Source organism: Nansenia antarctica (assembly GCF_963989245.1).
Source record: "Nansenia antarctica genome assembly, chromosome: 4".
NCBI classification, from domain to species: Eukaryota; Metazoa; Chordata; class Actinopteri; order Argentiniformes; family Microstomatidae; genus Nansenia; species Nansenia antarctica.
The window spans coordinates 52,228,687-52,246,708 of record NC_137689.1 but is presented as its reverse complement, the minus strand read 5'-3'; the positions used below and the strand labels follow the sequence as shown (position 1 = coordinate 52,246,708).

The 18,022-nt window shown below is 43.5% G+C and overlaps 2 protein-coding genes across 2 annotated transcripts in view; both read right to left on the bottom strand.

Annotated features, from left to right (window-relative positions):
- Positions 1–621: 621 nt before the first annotated feature.
- Positions 622–5,850, bottom strand: slc46a2 (solute carrier family 46 member 2; the record flags this gene model as incomplete). Its single annotated transcript, XM_080529439.1, has 4 exons — positions 622–679; positions 1,755–1,911; positions 4,146–4,229; positions 4,860–5,850. 4 exons carry the CDS (start codon positions 5,848–5,850, stop codon positions 622–624), a joined length of 1,290 nt encoding a protein of 429 aa, XP_080385565.1.
- A 1,337-nt stretch (positions 5,851–7,187) lies between these two features.
- palm2akap2 (PALM2 and AKAP2 fusion) overlaps positions 7,188–18,022 on the bottom strand; it is an 85,855-nt gene continuing 75,020 nt past the window's right edge. Inside the window, exons 10-12 of the mRNA XM_080529771.1 lie at positions 15,280–17,746; positions 13,786–13,976; positions 7,188–10,967 (exon numbers count right to left, since the gene is read on the bottom strand). Coding sequence (XP_080385897.1) covers positions 10,836–10,967; positions 13,786–13,976; positions 15,280–17,746 — 2,790 coding nt within the window. The 3' untranslated portion in view covers positions 7,188–10,835. The remainder of the gene's footprint in view (positions 10,968–13,785; positions 13,977–15,279; positions 17,747–18,022) is intronic.

The window sequence follows — 18,022 nt, the reverse complement described above, 5'->3', positions numbered from 1 at the left end:
CAATATATTTGAATAATAGCCTGTATGGATGTTGTTTTGATGCAATTACCTTTACCTCAAATGATTTTAGATATTGGACCAATAAAATAAAATAAAAGATTGTATTTCATTCCGTTCACCTTTTGCGTCATGTGTTGTTTCATTTTTGAAAGCGTCATATACACCTACCCAGTGAGTAGAGACTTTTGCAGTGCAATTACTGTATTCTCGTCGCCTCTGACATTCAAACATTGGAACATCCTGTGATCATCTGCTGTCAAAGTTGGCAGCAATTGGCTCTTTCTGTTCCATGATGAGAAACAGACGTCTGTGTTGTGTCTCTGCAATAGATTACTGTAATGAAATAGTTTTGTGTTACAAAAAAAGAATACAAACTTTAAAAAAATAAATTATTATTTATTCAAATTCAGCTGGTACGATGATGGTATGATGACATCTCTCTCGCAGTCTCTAGTTAGTATAATGACATCACTTCATCAGCCCCCAGTAGGTGTGTAGTAGACATCACTGTATTGCTGTGTCCACATTGAAAGTGCAAAACTGCAGAGGAACCAGAAAATCAGCAAGCCCAATGTGGACTCAGCTCATCAGTTCCCCAGTAGGTATGGTGATGTCACTCTGTCAGTCCCCCTGGATTCTCTGATAACCACCTCTCTGGCCAACTCTACAGCCCACAATGCTTTTTCAGGAGAAGAACAGAGAGAAACACACTACTATTAATGGGTTTACTTAACCATGTTAGTAACAGTACTTACAACATTTAGCCGCTTGTCATTGTAAATCACTCTGGAACTGCCAGTCAGCAGTCAGGAAAGTAGAGGCTTTTGCATCCTTTGCCTCGTTTCAATCCCTCCTCTTCCTGGCTCTATGTTCTTTCTCTACCACATTTGTCAATATCCTCATTTCGAATTCCATGCTGTTTTTGCTGCTGTTTTCCTTGTCAAATTTCACATTGTTGTTATCTATCGCCCCCCCCCCCCCCCCCCAGGTCAGCTTGGCGACTTCCTAGATGAGACAGAAATGTCCTCCTCAGCTTCTTCCCTGAGGAAGGCACACACCGCTCACTCTCCTGGGTGACTTCAACATCTAATCAGAGATGTTTTACTCTTCTGGATTTCTTAACCTTATCTCCTCATTTGACCTTACCTTACCCTTTTGTCCCACTCCCCCCCGATTTACAAGGCAGGCTTCAATCAGCTTGACCTTGTCTCCACCACATCCTGCTCTACCTAATTGTTACCCCTCTTCCGGTTTCTGACCATCACTTTTCCTTCTCTTTTCCCATCAAATCCATCCCCTCCCATTCAAACTCTACCTTCCACACTATTACTCTTTTACCCCCCCACCACAACCTGCGGACCCTCTCTTCCGCTTCTCTCTCTCTCTGTTCTCTCTCCTCTGTTCTATCGTCTCTACCCAAATTCTCCCATGTCACCTCCTTCCTCATTCCGCACCCATCACTGGCTCCCAGTAGCAGCTTGCATCAGATTCAAGACCCTATCTGCAAGCGACGATCAATACCCAAACCCTGGCCCGATCACTCCCAGCACCACCATCTCTACGAGGACATATTAGTTGGTCAAGGCTCTTCTCTAAGAGTTGTTTAATAAGTTGTTAAATGTTAAAGCAATGTTTTTAATGTTTCTTTTTTTTCCTGGTTGAATAAAAGTCAAATAGAAATAGATAATACAACTCTGAAATCCTCTGTGACTGTCAGAACCAGTGGAGGTGTACCTAAAGGCTAGAGAGCTTACCTTATTGGAATGGTGGCCAGGACTGTGATGATGCTGGACAGAGTGAAGACGAACCCAGGGAACCAGTCCAGGGTATCCTGGTAAATCTTGGTGTAGACAGGAAGGTAGGCCAGACTGACAATCTTAAAGGACAACTGCAGTGAAGTAAAAAGTATTGCTGTAAAAGAAATACGAAAAAGTTGTTATTTCTGTCACTTCCAGTTCCCTAAAATAATCAGTAGAGGGTACTATTGCTCGGTAGAGTAAATTCTGACATGGCTCTGAGAAGAACACATTGGTCAGCCGGTTGTGAATTACATTTTCAATCTTGACTCTCTGTCCCAACTGAATTCACAAATGTTTGTATCTTTCCAAATATGCTTATTATAGAGTAGACAATAATAATGGAAGTTTCCACTGTAAAATGTTGATGAAAACACTAATGAACTGGATGTACTGCACATTGAGTCTGGCAAGTAAGACTAAGCTAAATGTGTGGAGAAATATGGATATAGTGAGCTGTGCATTGTTACATGGGGGTTCACATAATGTGTCACGGCTTGGTGAAAAGGTCCGCATGTCGGGAATTGTGAAACCACGAGTAAAACAAGTCTTGTTATGAAAAAAACCAAATTCTGGTTCTTTTCTTTTATGACAAAAATTGAAGCGATGAAGAGCCCACTCAATATCATAACCAACAGTTTTACATTCACTAAATACCTATAGTTTGTTAGCAAACTTGGGTGGGGGTAGTATTCACATTTTTGAGGGGGCGGGTCCCCTTCGGTACTCCCGACCCACAATCAACAAAGAAAGTTTTGTCCATCAACATACTATTGTCGGTGTGTGTGCACTGCGTTTATATCACAAAATGTACATTTGATAAGTAAAGGTAAGCTAGCTAAGTAAGTAATCTAGCTAACTATGATTGGAAACGAAGTACTATCCAGTTAGAATTCTAGAAGATCTAGTTGTGTTTTCCTGCTGGTCTCGCTGCCTGGGTTTGAACAGACTTTGGGATCAACGACAACATCTCCATAGCCTACGTTACATTAGAACTTTGCATCCTCTGCAAAAAATGGAGGGATGTAAGTATCTTTCGCAAAAGCAGCATTTAAATAGTTTAGTTTATGTTCAACTGGAAAAGGTAGTGATCACAGAATTTCGTGTTTTGACTCCCTGCTGGGAGTTTGTTAAAAATTCGTTTAAAAGTCCTAAAAGAAAAGTTTCAGAATAAAAGTCCTAAAAAAAAAGTTTCTGAATAAAAGTCCTAAAAAAAAGTTTCAGAATAAAAGTCCTAAAAAAAGTTTCTGAATAAAAGTCCTAAAAAAAGTTTCAGAATCAAAGTCGTAAAAAAAGTTTCAGGATAAAAGTCCTAAAAAAAGTTTCTGAATAAAAGTCCTAAAAAAAAAGTTTCTGAATAAAAGTCCTAAAAAAAAAAGTTTCTGAATAAAAGTCCCCCCCAAAAAAGTTTCAGAATAAAAGTCCTAAAAAAACTCATCGCTCAACAGTTCAACTAACAATCAGTCTGTAATCACATGAAATAGGTCATAGAAATGTAACCTTTTTATTTTGACTATTTTTTTGAATTTGTTTTGCACCTTTGTTTATCGATGATGATGATTGACTATTTAGTGTTTCATTATTAAATTAATGGTGAATTGGTCTTTTCATTAGATGACAATGGATATTGTTTTGATGCACTGACTTTCTTTTGTGACATGTAATCAAATGTTACTACTCTGCCAATTCATTTCCTCAAACTAGAATGAGGAAGTGTCTTGCCAAAGTGCGCCATGATCGGACCACTGACTGAAAGCTTTATTAAAGCCATTTCCCCTGTGAGAATCAGTCTGTTCAACCAGATATACCAGTGTGGTGGCAAGTTCCAGTAAATTATAAATAGAAACAAGGAAAGACAGAAACAGGGAGAGAAGATGGGACTCTCAAGTGAAATCAACTTCCCCATATTTCCAGACCTACTCTTGTTTTACCCTGAACACACACAGAGCATTAAGACTCTTACTGACGTCAGACCTATGTCTTACCAAACCCTTGTTTGATGTTAAAGGATAGTTCACTCAACATACAAATGATCATGGGCTCACTCGTACACATGTACCAAGACTGTGGTCAAAATATGGTTATCATATATATCATTTGTAACCCACCTCCAGTGAGCAAACGATTAGCCTGCCACTCAATGAGCGACAGTGGGTACTTAACCGGACCCTTCTGGTGATGTCTACTGGCTGACAACTTTCAATCCACCACACTTGCAATACCTCAAATGTGTTCTTTGTTTTCATTCATTGGCTTGTGCTATTCTATATTGACTGCAGACACCAAGATGTACTGCATGTATAAATGTGAATGGACACACAGTGGTTGATGATTTTGATTGGGACTTACCAGTTGATGAGCCGTTAACCTGTTTGGACAGTAGGGAACGTATGGTGGGCGTTGGAATCAGTGCGAACAGGGTCAGGGCTCGAGCTGAAAAGGATGTGAAAGGGTTAGAATGAAAGCATAATCCATTTTGAGTTAGTGATGAAGCACACCATTAGTGATATTGTGTAAAGATTGTGTGATTTCTTAGAAAGCAGTGTGTGTGTGTGTGTGTGTGTGTGTGTGTGTGTGTGTGTGTGTGTGTGTGTGTGTGCGTGAGTGTGTGTGTGTGTGTGTGTGTGTGCGTGTGTGTGCGTGCGTGCGTTCGTGCATGTGTGCGTGCGTGCGTGTGCGTGTGTGAAGTCAAACAACAAAGGGCAAACACATACAGGACCACAGCGTGTGCAGCGTGAAGATAAGCATGGTTGTTTTAGTACACAAAGATGCCATTATATGTAAAAAGTCAAACATCCTCTGCTAAATCTCAGTTCCTCGTTTGTGGTCCTGTTTATAGGATGTGTAAATCAATGGGAGGAATCGACACAGCACTGTCCAGACCTCTGATTGTATGCAAGATGGTGCTGAAAAGATCATTAAAGACAATCATCATGACATAACTGTTCTGCAAATTGTTCAACAACATTATTGGTTTTCTAAACAGCCATGAATGCCTATAGCATTACCAAAGGATACTGGTTTTAACTCAAATAAAACAAGGATAGGCTACAAGGATCGTACCCAAGAAAAACATGTAAGTGGCTGTCACGAATGACATGAAATAGATCCCAGCCGCGAATGACACCATGCCGACAATGATCATGGTCACGTCGCCGACGCACGTGGACATCACCTTGACCCCCAGGAAGCTTGTGAGGAACACCGCGGACCCTGCCGCGTTGCCGTAGCCCACCTGCGTTGCGTCCCAGTTGAGGGGCTCCTTCATTTCAAACGTCACCAATATATCCATACCTCCTCCGACCGCGATGTCATACAGTATCCCGCTTGCAAAAAGAAGCAGGATGGTCACAATATTGTGAGCATTTTGACCTAGTATCCCGGTGCTGTCGCTGCGCTCTGGGGCGCTCACCACCGGCGCAGGGTGGAAGACAAACGCGGTGTACACCAGGCACCCGGAGTACAGGGTTACGCTCAGGCTCACCAACAACACCCCTGGTCTGAAGTTCGCAGTGTATAACTGAAACAGATGACCAGACGCCAAACTACCGACAAGACCCCCTATTCCGTAGGTCAGTTCGATGCGCATCATGTGGGAAGACCTGTCCTCCTCCGCAGAAGTCAACGAGACAAGAGCCATGACGCCCACCCAATAAGAGCAGAACCCCCCGCAGAGCCCGTGGACCACCGCCCCGCCGTAGACGGCCTCGATCGGCCACTCCACCACGATGACCAGGAGCAGGACCAGTCTGGAGACCAGGTAACCTATAAACGGGACAGCGATGGGAATCTTCCTGAACCCCCTGTCTCCAACCTTCGCCAAAACAATCGCAGGGAGGAACGGAACAAAGTTCAACAGCATATTGTAAACCATGTAGAAGTTCGCCATGGCTTTCTGTCGGCTTTCCACCGTGGATGTGTGGTAGATGGGATCGGTGGCATTGGCACATCGCTCTTTGACAATCATCTGCAAGCTGGTGTCGAAGAACGCAGAGGCCACTTGGGCACATAAGATGACCGGCTCAATGGATTTACGCACGGCCCCGAGTTGCATAATTACCGACTAAAATGAATAGGCCTATGCTGTAAAAAATAAAGAGTCACTGACTTAAATGAGAACTGGTGTTATGTTTGCAGGATGCAAACACAATTGGACTATCTGACACCTAAATGAATCGTGGGCGTCCATATTATCTTTTCAATGACGAAAGTAAACACGACATTGGCCTACCCCTGTCCCTCCCACTTCCGCGTGGTGAAAAGAGCTCTCTGACTTGCACGTACATTACAGAACATGACTAAACAAGAGTGGGTGGGTTGTAGGCTACTGTACAACTAGCATCGCAGGGAAGTGAGCCTTGAGAAAGTAATGAATTCAGACAGTGTGCTTGACCTTATTTGACATGTCAACAAATATGGGAATTCATTCTTCCTTTTAGAGACCTCCCCTTGAACAAATCTGGTAACACTGTACAATAAGGTGCAATAAGGGCTTATAATTAAATAATTCATCAGTTTATTGTCCCCCACCGATTAAAATCAGAAGGGTCTATGATTCGGTCTTTGTCTGTTCGTATGCCACAAGCTTTTTCTCTGACACAACCAGTTACGCCAGTTTTGATGAAACTTGGGTGAATGATGGGTTTTTCCATACAGATGGGACAAAACTAGAAAATAAGTTCCAGAAGAAACGTACTATCCCCTCTGTTTGGAAGAGCGTGCCCTCATGCTTCCCTATACTGAGTCCCTCACATGGACACGCCTCTCCAATGGCCTCAGTTGTCATTCCACTCTACACCAATGCGATCAGGGGGGTAGAGTAGTTGGCTGTGCAAATATTTTGTCTGTATAGTGGTGCAATTTGTGTTTGAAGTAAAGGCATCTTATATCAATAGAGTTAGTCTGATAGTAGCCTAATGGCGTCCACATTATTTTTCTCATTGGTCACAGAAAGTGATTACATCTGTTCAGGGCCTTACTGGAAACACCAAGTAGGACTCTGTTGCAGTAATCCAGACGGGAGGTGACAAAAGCATAATATTTGGGCTTAGGTATCAGAGAGTGAGGGTCTGAGACGGGAGATGGTTTTGAGATAACAGAAGGCAGACTTGGTGAATGATTGTATGTGTGGTTCAAAGGAAAGAGTTAGAACTGTTAAAGGTTTAGAAATTATTTATACACAAATAATCATTCATAAACTAGTTCAATATAATTAATGAACCTTTGTTTAAAGGGCAACATAGTTTCAAGTGTTACCCTTAATTCTGTGGCAACTGGCAGTAGAACACAGCTTAAATTCTACCAATGTGTTGCACTGAAGGGACTAACAACCTAATCAGTTCAGGTGCATATTAATAATGAATAAAAAGACACAGATTTTACAGATTTTCTTTTTAATGAGAAAATAATTATATACGTGTATAATTGTGAGCCTTACAAGTCCTATAAAACAATAAAAGCAGAATATGAACATACAAGTGGTTAACATATGAACAGAGGGCTTTACATTGAATATGATTGCTCCACACAAGTGATATCCCCCGTTTACTCCTTTGGTGTAATGGTTACACTCATACTGTATGTCAAAGTGAAACAGATAGCCACAGAATCAGGGGGCCTCTCACTTTGGATGGTGGCATAAGCTAGTAAAAGCAAGCCTTAGCGGTTACAATGATAAATAAAATCATCACCACCATCAATTCAAACAACATCAAAAAGCATGATTGAACTCACAAAACACAATTTCTTCTTTCTTTGTATACACATGGGATCATACACTGAGAAATCCTATAGTTATACCCCACCGGAGAGAGTATTTGGAGTAATGATTATCCCTGGGCAGATCTAATACTCTATGTGCAATGGTTGTCGTTCATCAATAGGCTATCCACTACTGCATACACCTGGTGTACAGAAGGGGAGGCTGGTGGAGGTAGAAATCAGAGGATGGGCTCATTATAATGCAGGAACAGAATAAGGAATGGCATCATCACATACGCGTTTGATCCCATTCCTGATTCCGTTCCATGCATTACAATGAGCCAGTCCTCCCATGTCAACCTCCACCGGCCTCCACTACACCGGTGTACAGTACTGAGAAGGCAGCTGTCTGTAGAGTAACAATGACGTCAACTCTGGAGTTATGTCAAAACTGGTCATTCTCAGACTCCTGCGTCAGCCTCTGATTGTGTAATGATGGACTACGGATTAATCAGCACAAATAACCTTAAGTCTTAAATACAGTGTTTGTGCTATTAACTACAAAAACGGTGTTTGATAAAGATAATCCTATGCTTTTCAAAGACATTATGGCAAATGCAGTCATACCTTGGGTCGTCTCGGCAGTATTCTTTCTTTCTATAGCATTATTATTTATCTGGAGGACAGTCAATTGGATGTGACCCTCATGCTATACTAACAGACTTTGCATATTTATCAGTCGCAGGTAAGACATCCTGAGGACCATGTCTCCTGACACACACACACACACACACACGCACACACCCATCACACACACACACACACACACACACACACACACACACACACACACACACACACACACACACACACACACACACAGACACACACACACACACACACACACACACACACACACACACACACACACACACACACACACTTACGCACAGTAATACATAGCTTGGATAAATATGCATACGTGGCATTATTAAAATGCAGGCCTCTGTAAAACTATTTTCCATTAGTGTATTCTCCACTGCACAAATAAAAAAAGTCTCTCATAAAAAAGTTTTCATCTCCCACCCATTATTGATGTTGATATTCCACATCAAAGCAAACAGCGAAAAAATACAACCAACCAAACTCCTATTTCAGGTACAAAATCCTCCATGTCTTTCTCATTATCACATCATAATCAACAGTAATTCATGTATACTTGCCCTATATCAGTCCATCATGGTCATCATTATTAACATCGTTGTCATGCACTGCACTATTACCTGGATCACAGGTGAATCTCTCCATGCTCTCACTCTCCCAAGGCAAACAGAATATGGTATGTCAAAATCAGCAAGCAGGTAAGTAACACTGTTGCCTCATACATCATATAAGAGGAAAAAACACACTTCTAATATGTCGCTCTATGGCAGAAACAACCAAAATCAAAAGCTTCTGGGACTCATAAAGGGACAAAAGTCCATTAAATACTTTTTGATATATTATATGCATATACAAAAAACTAAGATTTTGCTAGAGCACTTTCAGAAACCATTAACAAGGTTCTTGAGTGTGTGTTTTTTTCTTCTTCAAGGGGGTGGGGTAGGTACGGGGAGCGGGGGAGGGCATCTAATTCCTAAATGGTGTTCATCTCCTTTAATGTGAGCTGGTAGGGTCAAATGCCCAGAGACAGACAGGCCCCTTTGGCGAAGTGTCCGTCAGGAACATATCCATACCCATTGTTCTCCAAGGTGACACGTCAGTTCTTTGTAATGATTCAGCATTTTGGTGTCTTGTCAATTCATTGTCATTGTCCTCTGACGCTCAGTCCTTTGAGTGAAACAACTCCTTTAAGCCTTGATTAGAAGTTACTATGAAGATGCTAGACAGAGAGGGCATCATCTTTCTAAAACGCTTGTATTGGTGATGAAAAACACACTCCTTAAAGGAAAAGTGTGGACTTACATGCAAACTATTACCTTTACCTCAGAATGCGGTGCTTTGAAAAATGTGTGCTCCTTCACCTAATCTAATCTGATACTACTTCAAAAAGATTTACAATTTCCATCACGTTCCTCTGCTAGCGAGGTCAAGAGTGAAATAATCAGTAAAGATACAGTATTGCAATATTTCCCACACTGGAGGCATACACAAGATCATGTTGTTCTGGACAGAGTTTTCACACAACAAACACACAGGCCTATTTCATTATGTTACATTGAAAGACTGTTTACATCGGCAAGCGCAATTGAACAAGCAACGGCATAAACGGTAAAAATAAACAATCTGTAGATTATAAAAAAACTTGATATTTCTGACGATCAGATCCTTAATACAGACTGTTTACATCAGTTGAATGATTATTATTGTCTAGTACGGTATTTGTATCATTCCAACATCCAACTCCCCATTTCATGTTTGTCTCTCTCTGCATCACTTGATGTGTTGCATCACTCTTCAAAATGACTCATGCTCCTACGTGTCAATAGGCACATTTCTTCCATTTTGATTATCTGCAATATGAATTGTTCAAGGCTGCATCTCATCTCAAGGAATTCCATTTGCACTTATTGCTTTACAACTATGAAGTCATTTAATTTAAAGCACTGACAAATAGTGATAATAGCTATTTTGTACATGGACATTGTTTACCCTACAATAGGTTTTGAGAGATAGTGGTAATAGAAGAGAGGTTAAAATATACTCATGCATTCAACAACAAGGATCTAGTCCCAGTAACATAGTTAGATTCTAATCAGAGAAAAAAGCAACCATGGGGTTCCATTGACTCCAATCCGTCTAACATTCTCTGCCCCATGTTCACACCTTGAGAACCACTCTAAGCTAATATGATAGTAGTTGTAGTAGTACTGTAAGAAGTAGAAGTATAACATTATGTATAATTGTATTGTCCCAGATAGGGAGAACAAACTTATACTTAATTGACATACTGCTACTTTATGATCACTTGGCAGGCTCACTGTATGTCTGATCTCAATCAATACTCAATCAATCATTATCCACCTCAACACTCACACTCATCCTTCTCATCACCCTTGTTGAAAATAACACAGTACTTTTTAAACACTTTCTCGAAACATTTCCAATAGAACCTTGAGTATGACTGTCCTTCACACGCACTGTTGTAGTCATGTGCCCATGCCCTGCCTCTACCCATTGTATCCCATGAGTCTCTCCAATGTGGTGGGTCTGCTCGGCTGCCAATGGTCAATCCAGTAGGACAGGTGACTTGCTTATGTAATTAGTCAAATAAATACCGGTGGTCATCCTGCTGTGTCCCCACCCTCCTATGATTGTCACAGAGCACCTAGGGCCAATTTACTCTTCCTCCTCCTCCTCCTCTTCCTCTTCCTCCTCTTCATCCTGTTCCTCTTGGTTGCTGTAAATCCCTGCCTCCCACCTCAGCGCCATGTTGCTTTTCCTGCGTGTGACACGCGTGGCCTCCAGAACCTGCCCAGGACCCAGAGAATAACAACTCAGTCAAGATGGAACACTGTAACATTGTCTTTATCAACATGGGCTGTTTGTTGAGGACCTGCCTGACATTTCAGTCGCTACAGACTCATCATGGGTACATGGTGTTAACTGCAAACAATATTATCAAATGATATTACCTGTATATTTTTTGCAGTTTTGAACACTGTAGCCTTATGTTCAAGTGTTAACACTTCTTCTCTGACTATCATAATATGATATTCAAATATCAAATATTATTTGGAAACAGGAAGTTGAGTTGTGGTCAGTTGAGTTACAATTCAGTAAATTCAGGAAGTAAATTGAAAATGCAATTCAATGATTACAAATACAGCATTAATTTTCCAAATGTTTCCAATAAACTGAAAGTGGGAAGCATTTTACATTGCACATTTTTAAATGTTAGAATTATGAATTCAAATCAGTTCCTAAATTGACTGAATTTAAATCTAATGGCCCCCAACCCTGATGTGGGCAAGCATGTGTTAAAGTGCCTGTCTGATCAGTCAGATGGAAGACTGACTGTACTCTGCCCTGAGCATAGAAGATAATCACACAAATCACACAAAAGTACACTTAGACCTGGGTTGGAAAAGTATGTGTTCTCCTTCACTGAAATGAAGTGTAAAGCATCTGAAGGAAAACAAATACAATGCTGACCCAGTACTGACATACACACGCTGGCATGCATGCACCTCACCACCACCACCCTTGTGTACCATTCTGTCAAAACATGCTGAACTCCACTCTACGTTCCACAACAGGAGGAGAAAACCAGCAAGGCATAACGAAAGCAAACGATGATCTCAACCGATGATATAACAGAGGTTTGATTGCATCCACAGGATATACAAGGAGAACACAGATAACCCAGGGAGACAAACTGTCATGCCACACCACACAACTAGCGGAGCAGTCATGGTATATGGTGTATATGGTTTACTCTATTGGTACTAGGTAGCTTCCATCACAAAATCGCCAACCCTGACCATTAAAAGATGTTTCAAGGCCATTATGTGCTGTAATACAGTGAACATTATAATGTGTAGTTTCTTTAAAAAAAAACATAACTCACAGGATACTATGGCATACTATCAATAAAGCTTGGGATTCAAATGAGATTGATTGAACCTTGAAGCATACATAAAGACACTTGTTTCATGTTCATATTCCAGGATGCTTTCACAGGCAGACCTCGAGGGAGAATGTACAGGATTTGCATTGCAGTAGGTCAGAGCTCCAAAGAACAGTTATGTTGGGCTTGGGGCAACATGTCTGTGTGCATGGCAGAGTAAGGCAGGAAGAGCATATACCAGATACCGGGGGTTGAGGTCAATTAAAATTCAATTCAAGAATTTAAATTAATTGAGTTGAGTTGATATTAATGGAAAACAATGAGGCATTTCCAATAAACAATACAACACATTGAATAGATTTCACTTCATGCATTCACTGAATTTCAATTCAAACTAACCCCAAACCTGCTGGATACTGAAATAAAAAAAAGCACACACGATGCTCTTCCCACAATGCTCTCCCTAGCCTTTCTGTTTAGGCATTAGCCAATATGAAATGTGCTACTAATGCATTTGGCATTGGGGGGTCATGCAAAGCCCATCAACCAGCACATGCAGTGACGACAACAAGCACATGAAGACCACATGACGTCTGTGAGCGATGGACAGGTACCTCAGTAGTAACCTCGCTAGAGAGCAACAAACGGGCATACTGACGAAGAGGAGAGAGGCAACATTAGAGTCAATGGAGAGAGACATGGAGTCAAGAACAAGAGCAACAGTGAAAATACAGTCTTTCCTCTTCGTACACGGACCTGAAACTGTTTCCACAGTTTCACAATTGTTTAATGACTTGAGTAAAGGTTGTTTAGAAAAAATAATTGTGATATGAAACTGCAGCGCCAGTCTGCACTGTTCCTGGCATTATGGGTTTATGTTTTTGGTTAAAGGAACCCAATCTCTTAGGAAGTTAATCTGTAATATTGCTATGGGGAAAATATAACCATCTGTCACATGTATAGGATACTCTAGAAAAGAGAACGAACACTACAGTACTTACTTTTTATAATTTACAGGGGAACTATGAAGGAGATAATAACATATTATTGTTTTTCTCTATCACGGTATAGACAATTCTGACCCTAGGGATCTTACACTATTGGTAAGATACAGATGAGCTCATTTTAGATCATCAGCCTATCCAAAGGACCAGTAACAGGAAAATCCCTTTCCCTTTCAATTTCACTTCTCTGCATCTCTTCTCTCAAGGAAAGTCCCTCTGATCAGCAGTGTCACAACACTGCAGATCATGTGACAGGAAAAGAAAAGTTGATTCTGCAAGGGATGAATGAAGGACCTTCTACTAAGCAAACCTCTAAAATCTCACAATGGAAACATAGAATGCAACAGTACTGTATTGGCCTTCATGGGCTATAGCTGATGAAAACATGGCAAATATTATGGAAATACATTGAGTGCCAGTAGTAGTACATACATCTATGGAGCAATACAGTATATACATAGTTCTCAATATATCAAATAAACGCCTAGACATGTAATCCATCTAGGAAAAGTACAGCAGATTAAATCTATGAACATAAAGCGGAGGAACCAGCTTTTGTTTTCGTTTTTTCCTCCGGTCAGTGCCTTGGGGGCAACATCTCACCCTAGTGTAAGACGATCGTCACTGAACACAGGTACAGTATAATACAGTATTTCTAAGTGAACCAGTGACGGTGACCAGTGACGGCGCAGCGACACCAGACATGGATACTCACACTGTTGTCTTCCACTTTCTCCCGGCGCTTCACTTTGTGCGTCTCATAGTCTTCCATCAGGGTCTGCATGAAGTTTTTGGAGCGTGGGCCACCCGACTCATCGCTGCCCGCGTCAGAGGTGGGCGAAGGCAGGGGGCCCTCAGAGGACGAGGGGGACACCGGAGGCACGGGGCGGATCTTTTCAATCTTGCCTGAAGGAAATAGGAAGATTGGAATGAACAAGGTGTGATGGCATGCTGTCGCAAAAATATATTTGTTACAAATGATGACATTGTTGACACTGACACCTTGATATTGTTTTTTACTTTGAAGCTGATTTCTCATCTCCATCAACTCCATTAATACTGTAATAAGGGAATTCATTGGAATGCCCTGTCCATTATATGCAGTACTTTGTATTACCCCAAAGGGGCAGAGATGCACCACTAAAGGTACCACTAGTATGAATGACCCCTGTTTGATTTGTATTCCAATTCACTTCCCTGAGGTGTGCCCTTGTGCACTACCCCACATGGATTTAAAAGCATGTGTTTTGTGTAAGAGCCCATGGTTACACCAATCCTATGTTTAAATCCATGTAGTGGAGTGAACAAGTGTACACTTCAGGGAGAGGGGAGTAGAATTGGGACTATCTCTTAAGGGAGATAATTCCTTAAAGGCAGCTTGCTTCAGTGACCTCCTAGGGAGGACAAATACGATGCTACGGGGTGCTGGAAGGCAAAAGCTTAGAACTCACAGAAGCCCACCAACTAAACCTGCAGGACTCCATTTATACAGCCAATCAGAAGCTAATGAATGTCAGAGAGTGAGTTACAGAGCCTATCATTTCAAAGCATTCCCTTTCAGTTTTACTGCCTAGCTGATGGTTCCAATCAGCAATCAGAATTCCTTCAAAATGGAACATATAAACAAATTCCACTGCGTAGAGCAATGTCAAGATTACAGAAGTTAATACAGGGTTGTTTTACTTAGGAAACGACATGCAAGGAACGGTTTTAATTTACAAAACGATTGTTTACGTTCACCACCATACTTATTGCCCTATGTTTTTAGTCCTGTGAGTATACTGACTTGGATTGGAGCCAGCTTGGGTATGGCTGAACATAAACTGCCACAGAGAGAAAATGATTGGGTTTGTCGATGCAATCATGATCTCTCTAATCATGATTTCGTGCAGATGTGCATTATTAGATCTACATAATACTACCATCACAGTTGGAGCCTGTGGAATGAATATGGACCAGGCCTAAATCAAATATATATGTAGAAGCTTGACAGTAGTTGAGGTGTGCTTCATTTCATAGGATTAGCTTGAATTTGTACTTTTGGGACTTTTTCTTTTGTACTGGGCAAACTAAATCAAGCGCAGCTTTGGTATTTGAAATTATTTGATATTATGCATTTGGCCTTGGTCTGACACTCACACCGAGAGGCAAACAAATGGCTTTCAATCACTGACATTCAACAACACAGAGTATTCAAAACAGGGCTTACCTGGTGCCGTCTTGCTTGTGAGGGTCAGTTTGACAGGCAGGCTGTTGGTCTTGAGCTTGTCGCTTGGGGAGATGGTGGGCCTTTGGTTCTGTCTGTTGGTGGGAGCAGGGGCGGGTGCAAGGTTAGGGCGGACAGGCAAGGTCTTCCTCTGCTTCTTCAGCTCCTCCTCCCGCTCCTGGGCAGCGCGTATCTCCTCCTCTATCATGGACAGGGTCCTTTGCTTTCTTGAGCGCAGCTTGAACGGGCCCGCGCTCACCTCCGAATCTTGGGTTCGCGTCGCTGCGGCAGTGCTGCGTAGCTCGGCAGCCTCCGAGTACTTGCTGAAGTAGCTGAACTCCTGCTTCTCGCTAGGTGTGGGGGAAGGCTCGGGGGGCTGGTAGGTCTGCTGGTAGGGTCTGGTTGGGGCCTGGGTTGGGGCTGGGGCTGGGGCAGGGGCCGGGGCTGAGTCTAGGGCTGAGGCGACTGACCTATAGTAAGACTGCACTGTGATCCTGGGACCCTCTCTCTTCTCCAGCCCTGGAGAGGATCTCTGTGGAGGGGATGTGTATGTGGGTGGAACCACCAGGGATGGAGGAGGGGACTGGTGCTGTGGGGGTGGGGGTGATTTCTGTTGTTGTTGTTGTTGTTGTTGTTGTTGTTCTGTTGTTGTTGTTGTTGTTGGCTGTTGAGAGGGTGGGGGTGATTGGTGCATCAGAGGTGTAGGTGACTGCTGTTGTGGTTGTGGGGATGAGGATAGGGGTATGATTATAGCTACATGCTTCTCAGAGATGGGAGAGGACTGGTCCACCGTAGGATGGTGTGTAGGCTGCCACTCATCCCCTTGCTCTGACAGGGCATGCTGGATGGCATTCTGCACAAGGATGCCCGCGTGGTACTCCAGCTCCTCCTCAGAGGGACCCCCACTCTGTTCACCTGGGGACTTGGTGCCATTGCTGCCCCCCTCCATCTTCCCGTTGACAGGGGTTGTGGCTTGAGGGGTGGAGGGGAAGGAGTACTCACCTAGGGAGCTCTCCAGGTAGGCACTCATGGTCTCGTTGGAGGCTCCGCTGTCACTCACGTTGTCCATGCTGAAGTCGTTGGACAGGGTCTCCAGGACGGTGGTGTCCTGGGAGCGCAGCGAGAGCTCGTCCAACCCTGAGTCAAATTCTTCCGGGGCATAGGAAGAGCTGTGAGAGGACCTCTGCAGGCCACACATCTCGTGGTCTTCGTCTTTGAGGATGGTCATGACGGCTCTGGCGCAGGTGAAATCTCCATCCCTGTCCTCCATCCAGGCCCTGTGGTCCTCCCTGGCTTCGCTCTCAGCCCCGCCGACTACGCCAAGTGTTGGGGACTCCCCTGGGCTGCAGTAGATTCTCTCCGTCCTGACGGTGGTGACATCACTGCCCTCGAGGGGCGAGCTGTGGCCATATCCAGGGCTGCCCACAGTGACGGTGGAGGGACGCTCCACGGTGGTGACCTCGGGGGTTCTGGAAGAGAAGGGCTTGGCTGAGTACATCTGAGGAGCCACGCCCCTCTTTGGCCCAGCAGCGGCAGCTGCCTGCTGCTTGGCATGCTCGATCTCCAGGAACTGCTTCCTGGCTGCGGAGAAGTCGATCTGCTCTGCCACCACGTCTTCTTTGGCGCCAAAGACTGTGGGCTCGTGTGACACAGTCACACGACGGGCGAACGTCTGAGGTGGGCTGGGGAAATCTGATCTCTTGTTTTGCTTCCTCTCCTCATACTTCCTGTGGGACTCCAGCTGCTCTGGGTCCAGCTCCTCTTCCACTGTCTTCTCCTGGGGCGGGTTCCACCATTTGGTGGCGATGCCCGGGTTCTTCTTGACAGCCTGGCCCCGGATCAGCTCCAGACGCTCCTTCTCCAGCTCCGCCACTTCCTCGGACGGACGCACCTTCTTCACCCGCACCTCCTTCTCTGTGGGCTCGAACAACTTGGAGGGCTTCTTCTCCTCTTGGAAGGCCCGCAGCTCGAAGCGCGCCTCCTTCTTGAGAGTGGTCATTGTGGTCACCTCTCCATGTCTCCTGTGGTCAAGCTCTCCAACCTCAGAGTGACCGTTGGGTTTGGAGATATTCACACCCTGATCAACGAAGGTCGTCTGCTTCTTTCCCTCTACGATGACCTCTCGGGTGATCGGAGGGGAAGCATTTGAGATTTGGACAGAGGGTCCTGAGCCATCGATATTGATACCCTTGTGCTCGGGGGAGGCGGTGCCATTGGATGGTGATGGGGTATCGCAGCAGTTGGCCTCCAGCACCTCATCCAGGTAGCGGATCTCCTGGGCCACCTCTGTGTCAAGAGTCTCGTGCTTGTTCCTCAGGCCATTGTGGCCGCCATTGCTCTCAGGGTGGGCCTCCACCTCCATGCTGCTGTGGCTTGGTGATATCACACTGACAGAGTCGAGGAAACTGACACTCTTGAGGGCTCTGTCTCTCTTCAGCTCACTGTCATCCTCTGACACTCTGGCGGATTTCTGAAGGACAGAGAAGCATATTACAGTTGATTAATATCAAGAGTAGTTATGAAGTATCAAGTAGTTAATCAGATTGTAATTGAGTATCTGACGAAGAACATTAAATCATAATAGAAATGTAACTCACATCTGGGTTATTTGGAACAAAACCGAAAAGCAATGCAAGCTTGAAAATCTGTAATAACACTAACAATGTTGCAATAAAATTGACCCGTATGGGAAAACCAAGCCCATCATTACCACCACATTTACACATTGTTTGCTCTCTACATCTTA